Source organism: Miscanthus floridulus, chromosome 1 (assembly GCF_019320115.1).
Source record: "Miscanthus floridulus cultivar M001 chromosome 1, ASM1932011v1, whole genome shotgun sequence".
Classification (NCBI taxonomy): Eukaryota; Viridiplantae; Streptophyta; class Magnoliopsida; order Poales; family Poaceae; genus Miscanthus; species Miscanthus floridulus.
Window position 1 is genome coordinate 168,569,969 of NC_089580.1, and position 9,304 is coordinate 168,579,272.

Here is a 9,304-nt window from a genome sequence, read left to right on the forward strand (position 1 = left end):
AGTGCAATGCAAACGGAAAAAATTATAAGTAAGGACAAAAAGGTAGATAAACTAATTGTAACTAGATAAATAATGTTGATCAGATATAAAGAAAAAAAAAGTATTTATGAGTGTTGTGTTAGAATATGAACACATGAGACTATTTCAACTAAGGGCTCTTCAACTAAACGTATGTTAACACATACTAAGGTGCGATAAGTAGGATGGGAAAGTATAGAGAACGATTGGCCATGCAATGCATTAAAGTCTATTACATTAGATAAGTAGATATAGATAAAAAAAATATCTACACTAGTACTGTGTTAGAATAATATGAGCATTGAGCAATATAAGCGGTTTTGATTAGTCTTGGATTCTAAATTTATACATAAATATTTGTTAATGTTTATATATCAGATAAAATTATAGGCATGTGCGGCAACACCAGTACGGATAAATGAAAGAACAGAAATATAAGTCTCTGTCCTGAATCTGGCAGGTAGAGGAAAGGTTGCAACAAAATTGTATCGTCTTCGCCCCTTCGGAGATGCTGATGCTCCATCGCGTCAGTTGCCATGTCCCTGCAGCGGCGGTTGTCTTCTGTCTTCTCCAACGCCGATGCCAAGAACGCGCGGTGGAGTTGGTTCCGGCCATCTCTGTACGCGCTTATGCTTCTCTCCTTCTCATAATACTTCGCCTACCTCGCATTATTCTCCAGGAACAGCATCCACCACAGCCTTCTGCAACGCCCATTTTGCGAGCACCCTCCTGCGCCCGCAGCCGCCGCCGAAGCCGCCCGCTCACCGACTACTCTCGCCCACATCGTCTTCGTCATCGGCGCGTCCAAAACCACTTGGGCGAAGCGCGGGGAGTACACCGGCCTGTGGTGGCGGCCGGGGGCAATGAGGGGCCACGTCTGGCTAGACGGGGAGCCCTCCGGCCCCTGGCACCCATCATGGCCACCCTACCGCGTGCTACGGCCGAACGCGGCACGGTTCGGCAGGGAACACGCAGCCGCGGCGCGGATGGCGCAGGCGGTGGCCGAGGCCTATCACGCGACCGCCGCCGCGGCCGCGGGGCTGGAGGAGGGCGCTGGCACTCCTGGCAGCGGTGAGGCGCGGTGGCTGGTCATGGGCGATGATGACACGGTGTTCTTCCCGGGGAACCTGGCGGCCGTGCTCGACATGTACGACCACCGGGAGCTGTACTACGTCGGGTCGAGCTCCGAGAGCGTGGGCCAGAACGTGGCGCACTCGTACGCCATGGCCTTCGGCGGCGGCGGGTACGCCATCAGCTTCCCGGCTGCCGCGGCGCTCGCCGGGATCATGGACGGGTGCCTTGACCGCTACAACGAGCTGTACGGCAGCGACCACCGCGTCCAGTCCTGCCTCGCCGAGCTCGGCGTGCCGCTGGCCAGAGAGCCCTGCTTCCATCAGGCAAATACGTCGTTCACCTCGTTAGAGATACAACAATACGACAGTTTACTCACACCCACCGTGAACTCGGTTCACTACTGGTGCTGGCTGGGCCTGCCACGTACCGACGAGGGATGCTTGTCACGACTCATGCCCTGAGAGACAAGGAGGCAACAAAATCTCTGCGGTTGCGATGTTCATGTCAGTTTTGTTGGCAAACGTGTCAGAGTGGTCTTTGCTTCTATGGAATTCTGGATCAAAGGGTGCTGACAGCTGAGGTAGTGGAAAAAAGGTATCGTCGGTATAACACATGTTCGTTCAGACTGGCTTTTCCGGTTGGTAGAAGCAGGACGCACAGTGAAATAGAGCCGATCTGGATGAACCCAAAGAGCGAAAGAGGACCCATCATCAAAATAAATCGTTGCAGAACAGGCGCCGACCATTGGTTCGTTCACTCACATTTTTGCTGGCTGCGTTGCTTTCGTACTACGTTGCAGCTGGACCTGAAAGGACACGTGTACGGCCTGCTCGCGGCGCACCCGGTGGCGCCGCTGGTGTCGCTGCACCACCTCGACCTGCTCCGCCCGACCTCGCCGAACTCGCTCAAGCGGTTGCACGCGGTCCGGTCCCTGGTCGGCGCGTCACGCCGCGACCCGGCGCGCACGCTGCAGCAGTCCATCTGTTACTACCGCCCTGTCCACCCTGTCCGTGTCCGTCTCCTGGGGCTACATGGTCCACCTCTACCCGTCCGCCGTCCCGCCGCACGAGCTGCAGACGCCGCTCCGTACGTTCCGCGCGTGGTCCGGGTCGCCGGCCGGGCCGTTCACCGTGAACACGCGCCCGGAGGCCGCGCCGAACGCTACCGTGCTGCCATGCCACCGGCGGCCCATCATGTTCTACCTGGACCGCGTCACTACGGAGGAGTCGGCCGGGTAGAGGCAGAACCGGACTGCGACGGAGTACGTGCCGGAGCTGGTGAGCAGCGACGCCTGCAACGGCACCGGCTTCGACGCGGTCGCCAAGGTGCAGACGATCCGAGTGCTCGCGCTCAAGATGGATCCTGCCGTCTGGAAGAGGGTACGTGTGCTCAACTGCTCATGCATGCACACATGTCAGAGACATAAGTTAAACTCCTTTGTTGTTATGAACCTATTATTATGATCCATCAACTATGTTGGTACTGTTGAGATGCTAATGATCTTGCCTTTGTTTTTGTCTTGAACTGCGATTTTCACCCAGGCTCCACGGAGGCAATGCTGCAAACTGGAGAGCTCGAAGGAAGATGACTCTCTGGTTGTCGAGATCTACGAATGTAAGCCTAATGAGGCAGCACTGATGAGGTAGCAAAATACTATAATGACCAGGTTTATACAAATACAGCTGAATTGGTTTATTATGTTACTTGTGCGGACATGCGGTGTTAACTCGAAGTGTTTTGTCTTGTTTGATAGGCACATGGTTGTGCGTGGAAAAAGACTGATTTAAATATAAATTAGACTTCCCTGATCACTACTGTCAAAATTAGAATATAAGTAAAAATCAATACTGACGGCTCCTTCATTCCGGAGACGCTCCAAGGCAGCTGGGGCTTCATTGTACGCGACCATGATGGTGATGCAGTCCTGGCCGGGGCTGGACGGTTGGGTGCGGCACCAGATGCACTCACTACAGAGGCTACAGCTTTCCAACAAGCTGTGAGGATCAGCAACTTGGAGGATGGGAAAGGAGGAGCAGAGGAAGAATAGCAAGCAGTTCGAAGGACAGGATTGAAATTAACAGAATGTTTGATACAATTTTTGTTCACCCTTCTCTTTCTTGCCTTGGATACATATACTAGTGCCTACGCCGCTCACAGAGAATCTGCATACTTCTGGTTGGGCCGCCGGATCCGCTTGGGCCGACCGGAGCTTGGCGAGCCATGAGGTGGGCCTGAAGGAGTCGTCGTGGTACCAGGCCCAGCAGGGAGTGGGGTGCTGACATTCCCCCGGTCTTTGGAGCCGGCATGTCCCCAGGCCGGCGCCCTGGGAAACTGCTGACGCAGGGCATCGAGGGGTTCCCAGGTGGCGAGCTCGATCGGTGCATGTGACCATTGGATGAGGCCTTGTTCCACCGAGCGGTCACCAGCTGACCAGCGACGTTGAAGAACACGCACAGGGACCTGCAGTGGTGCAAAATCAGAAGGCAGAACTGGAGCTACCTGTTGTGACCCTAGGGAGAGCTTGAGCTGGGACACGTGGAACACAGGATGAACAGCTGCCCCTGGTGGAAGCTCCAACTTATATGCCACTGGACCAATCTTTGACAGAATCTTGAAAGGTCCGAAGAATTTGAACGGCAACTTGTTACAGGAACGTCGTGCAATGGAGGACTGAACATACAGCTGCAGTTTCAAACACACCTGGGCGCCCACTGGAAAGGAGCGTTCAGAACGGCCTTTGTCCGCTTGCCTTTTCATCCGTAGCTGAGCACGTTCCAAATGTTGCTTGATGGTGGACTGCATGAGCTCGCGGTCTGTCAGCCAGGTCTGCAGATCTGGAACCGGAGCCAAGGAGGCAACATCTATTCCGAAGTGTCGAGGAGGATGCCCATAGAGAACCTCAAACGGTGTTCGGCCCAGAGCTGAATGTGTAGAGGTGTTGTACCAAAAGGCGGCAAGCGACAACCAGCTGCTCCATTTGGATGGGCATGCATGAGAAAAACAACGGAGGAAAGTCTCTAGAACCTGATTTACTCGCTCGGTTTGGCCATCGGTCTGCGGATGGTAGGCTGAGCTGAGGCGGAGTGTTGTACCAGCCAACTTGAATAGTGATAGCCAAAACTGACTGGTGAAGATACGATCCCGGTCTGAAATGATAGACTTGGGTAAGCCGTACAAGTGGTAAATATGTTCAAAGAATACCTTGGCCACTGTTGCTGCCGTGAACGGGTGACAGAGCGGTATGAAATGCGCAAATTTAGAGTATTTATCAACCACCACTAAGATTGCATTTGCAGTTCCAGAGGTCGGCAGGCCTTCGATGAAGTCCATCGACACCATCTCCCATGATTCCGAGGGAACAGGCAATGGTTGGAGGAGCCCCGGATACTTGGCACGGTCAGGCTTCGCCTGTAAACATGTAGAACAGGACTGCACAAACTGCCAGACGTCCTTCTTGAGTTGCGGCCAAAAGAAGATGCGTTTGATGTGCTGGTAAGTAGCAGGTGCTCCAGAGTGCCCCCCGACTGGTTCAGCATGAAAAGCCTGGAGAACCAACTGTTGAACCTCCTTGTTGGTGCCCAGCCAAACACGGCCTTTGTGGCGAATGACACCGGCAAGCAAGGAGAATGGGCCTGTAGAGTCCTGCTGTATTGCCAAGCGTTGTAACAGTTCCATGGCACGAGGATCTATCTGGTACCCAGCGACAACTTGCTCCAACCACTGATGCTTGATAGAAGATACAGACAGGAGCTATTCCGGGTGTTGGCGACGAGAGAGCGCATCGGCCACACCATTCTCATTGCCTTTGCGGTATAGAATCTTGTACTAAAGCCCGAAAAGCCGAGAAAACACTTTCTGTTGCCATGCGGTATGAAGCCGCTGCTCATTAAGATGTGTGAGGCTCTGATGATCGGTGTGGATGAAGAACTCTACTTGGAGCAGGTAATGACGCCAGGCATCAATAGCCATGAGAATTGCCAGATACTCCTTTTCATAGACCGTCAGGCCTCGGTTTTTGGGGCTTAGTGGCTTACTGATGAAGGCAAGTGGATGACCGTGTTGCAGAAGGACTGCTCCAATTCCTGTACCAGAAGCGTCGGTCTCAATGTGAAATGGAATGGAGAAGTCCGGCAGAGCTAGCACTGGTGCAGTAGACAATGCATTCTTTAGAAGTTGAAATGCTGAAGCATGAACTGAGGTCTAGATGAACAGGTGATCCTTCTTCAGAAGTTCTGTGAGTGGTTTTGCCATGATCCCAAAGTTCTTGACAAATTTGCGGTAATATCCGGCCAGCCCTAGAAAGCCACGTAGTTCCTTGACTAATTGTGGAGTTGGCCAGTCCACAATGGCCTGAACCTTAGAAGGATCGGTGGACAGACCATCAGCACTCACCACATGACCAAGGTATGAGATAGTTTGCAGAGCAAATTTGCACTTGGATAATTTAAGCTTCCACTGGTTAGCCCATAACCAAGAGAGGACCTGACATAAATGGTGAAATGCTCTTCAAGTGTTCTGTTGTACACCAAAATGTCATCAAAGAAGACCAAAGCAAAACGTCGCAATCCAGGTGCCAAAGTGACATTCATGGCACCTTGAAATGTGCCCGGCGCGCTAGTGAGTCCAAAAGCCATCACACAGAATTCATACTGCCCCACATGAGTCTGAAATGCAGTTTTATGTTCTTCGCCTGCTTTCAGGAGGATTTGGTGGAAACCAGCGCGGAGGTCCAGACTGGAAAACCACCGGGCGCCAAAAAGTTCGTCCATCAGTTGGTCAAAGATGAGCACCGGGTACTTGGACTTACGAGAAATGGCGTTGAGCTGGCGAAAATCAACACAAAAACAGAAGGTGCCATCCTTCTTCTTGACAAGCAACACGGGCGAAGAGAACGCACTGGAACTTGGACGGATTAGGCCCTGTGATAGCATATCCTGAACCTGCCGCTCGATTTCATCCTTGAGTTTCGGCGGGTATCGGTATGGTCTGATGAACACTGGCTGTGCCCCATCAATCAATGGAATCTCATGATCATAGGCCCTTGATGGAGGAAGAGATGTAGGAGCCTGGAACAGATCCTGAAATTGATCTAGTACTGCCTGGATGGGAACCGGCATGGACTGAAGAGGGGCTGGACTATTTTCCTCTGGGACTGGATCAATGTGTAGTAAGAGCTGAAGAGGCCCATCTGGGCGAGAGCCCTGCAATAGTTTGAACTGACCACCATAGGGAACCAGAAGTTGTTTGAGGCGCCAATCAATGAGCATAGGACTATGATCTTTGAGCCAATCCATACCAATCACCACATCAAAGTTTGCCAACGGTAATGTTCTGAATTCGAAGTAAAATGTATAGCCATCAACCGTCCATGGTACCTGATGTAGCAGAGATGTGCTCACGAGCCGTCCACCACCGGCAACTTCCACTGAACTGGCGAGCGGATCTGAGGCAATGCCACTGAGTTGTGGTACCAGATTCTCATTAACAAATGAGGATGAGCTGCCCGAGTCAACCAAAATTTGGACCGGTATCTGCTGTAAGAAGCCCACCAGACGAACTGTCCGAGCGGCTGGAACACTTGACAGTGCAGACTTGGAGAGGGCCAGCATAATGTGCTCAGCCTATGGCGAGGTTGGAGGTGTATCAGCCAAAGAATCATCGGATGAAAATGACTCCCAAAGTGGATTGACCGTGTGCAACACTTCAGGCGGGCAGCGATGATCACGGCTCCACTTGGTACCGCACTTGAAGCAGAGCCCCAGAGCACGTCGATAGGTCTTGAGGGCGACGAGCTTGGCATCACCAGCCATTGGTACAACACCAGCCACCGCAGTGGTCGAGGTAGTAGTGGTCGATGCTGGCCGTTTAGAGCGTGGTGGCGGTGGTGGTAGTGGCAGGGGCATCCACGCCGCTGCCACCGGCTTGTAGGAAGAAGACCAATCACCACCTCGCACGTGCTTCGTGGCAATGGGAACCGCCATTTCTTCCTGCAATAATGCCAACGAGCAAGCAGTATCCAGGTCTTTCAGAGATTGCATAATGAGGATTGCTCGAATTTCAGGCTTAAGCCCGTCAATGAAGCGCTGGGTAAAATAGAGGGGATCGCTGATTTGGGAGTAGGAGTTGAGGTGATCTTTGAGCTCACAGAATTTGTTCACATAGGTTTGGACAGAGGAATGCTGGCGGATGTTAAAGAGCCTGCGCAGCAGGACTTCATGCTGGTTGCGATCGAATCGATCGTGGAGAAGGCAGCAGAACGTATCCCAAGAGGCGTTTTCAAGCTGAGACTAAATAGATTGGTACCAGCGATCAGCTGGGCCTTCGAGATACATCTTGGCGATACTGAGCCAAAGAGGTTCATCCACCAAGTACATGTGAAAGTATTTTTCACAGCGGCGCCGCCAGCGGCGAGGATTTTCGCCATTGAATTTGGGAAACGAAAGTTTGGGAAGGCGGCCCAGAGTAGCTATGATTTGCGCCTGATCAACAGGGCGTGGAAGGTGTGGAAGGCCTGGATTGGGGAATTGTGTAGTTGGCGGTGTGATGCTGAAATTGGGGATAGGTTGGGAAATCGGAGGTTGGTAAGGGGCCGAAAATTGGTGGGGAAACGAATTGGATAGTGGAGGTGGATAATGGTTAGGCATCGATTGGGACATTGGATTTGAAATTGGGGGAGGATGATGCGTAGGCAGGGGTTGGGAAATTGGGGTGGATATTGGTGGGGGAAATACTATTGGGTGGGACTGGGAGATCGACATTGCTGCAGCTGGTTATGTATGAATCGACAGTGAGTGGACAGGGGGAAAACACACGGAGGACTAAGAAGACTCGAACCCAGCGTAGACGGCAATGGAACATGAGACAGAGCCGGCGACATACCAGATGCCGAGATATTGGTCCACGTCGTGACGACGCCTGGCCCAATATCCCATGTAGTTGGAGCGACGCAGGGCCCAATGGGCGATTCCACGGCGGAGCCCGCAGTAGCTTGCGCGGACGCTGGACCCGAGGAAGAGAGGATGCCTGGTTCGCGCGCCGTTGTCTCAAACACCGCGTGGTCCCAGTGGTTGGTGAGCTTGGAGACCTTGAGCGACAGGGCGTCGAGGATCCCTTCGGACTCCGGACGCCAGCGGCCCAGCTTGGCCACGGCTCGCTCGAGCTTGTCCATCCGGTCGTCCTCCTCATCGCGGACGCGCTCCACGCGGAGGGACTCGAGCTCCTGGAGGCAGCGCTCTAGGGTGGGATCCAGCACGGCACCCACGTTGGTGGAGTCGAGGCAGAAGCCCTCTAGTTCGGTGATGCGACGCTTGTACTCCGGGTTGAGGATGGCGCCGCCGGTGGACTCGAGGAAGGCGAGGCGCTGGTTGGTGGCGGCGCGAGCCGACTCCAGATCGGCAAATCAGCGCTCCCATTTGGCGTCGTGCTCGTCGAATCGGCGAGCCGACTCATCCCTGGATTTCTGGATCTCCTCCAGAACCATCTTCATGTTAGGTTCCATAGCACCGTGGGATTTCTGGAATCGAGTGTAGTGATCGTGGGGAAGGGATGGGGAGGCCAGAATCGACGAGTCTCTGATACCAGATGTGAGGATCAGCAACTTGGAGGATGGGAAAGGAGGAGAACAGCAAGCAGTTCGGAGGACAGGATTGAAATTGACAGAATGTTTGCTACAATTTTTGTTCACCCTTCTCTCTCTCTTGCCTTGGATACATATACTAGTGCATACGCCGCTCACAGAGAATCTGCATACTTCTGGTTGGGCCGCCGGATCCGCTTGGGCCGACCGGAGCTTGGCGAGCCATGAGGTGGGCCTGAAGGAGTCGTCGTGGTACCAGGCCCAGCAGGGAGTGGGGTGCTGACACAAGCTCTCCAAGCGACCACGATTACGGTATATCACGCATTCAGGTTGAGGTTGATTCGTCTGTTCTGCAGCATGCTCTACAATCTTCAACTATGGATTTGGCGACCTATGGGATGATGATCAAGGATACTCGTTTCATGTTACGAGAGCATTTCGTATGTAGTGGCATTATTTCTATCCCTAGATCTTGTAACTCTGTTGCACATGACTTAGCAAAGCTTGCTCTGAGTTGGGACCCGGGTGACCTATATGTTTGGGCACACCCCCTCCCAGAATTTGTAAATACTCTGGTTGCTCGTGATTTAGTCAAGCCAGTGTTTCCAATGGAAAGGCCATAGAGCAACCTTTGAT

At 53.0% G+C, this 9,304-nt stretch overlaps 1 protein-coding gene and 1 pseudogene across 1 annotated transcript; one reads left to right on the forward strand and one right to left on the reverse strand.

Moving 5' to 3' along the window:
* The first annotated feature begins 423 nt into the window (after positions 1–423).
* Positions 424–2,919, forward strand: LOC136501533 (uncharacterized; annotated as a pseudogene).
* A 324-nt stretch (positions 2,920–3,243) lies between these two features.
* LOC136466943 (uncharacterized) lies at positions 3,244–4,767 on the reverse strand. The gene is made up of 3 exons (XM_066465481.1): positions 4,294–4,767; positions 3,793–3,918; positions 3,244–3,702 (listed from the first exon to the last, which is right to left on the reverse strand). Exons 1-3 carry the CDS (start codon positions 4,765–4,767, stop codon positions 3,244–3,246), a joined length of 1,059 nt encoding a protein of 352 aa, XP_066321578.1.
* Positions 4,768–9,304: the final 4,537 nt, after the last annotated feature.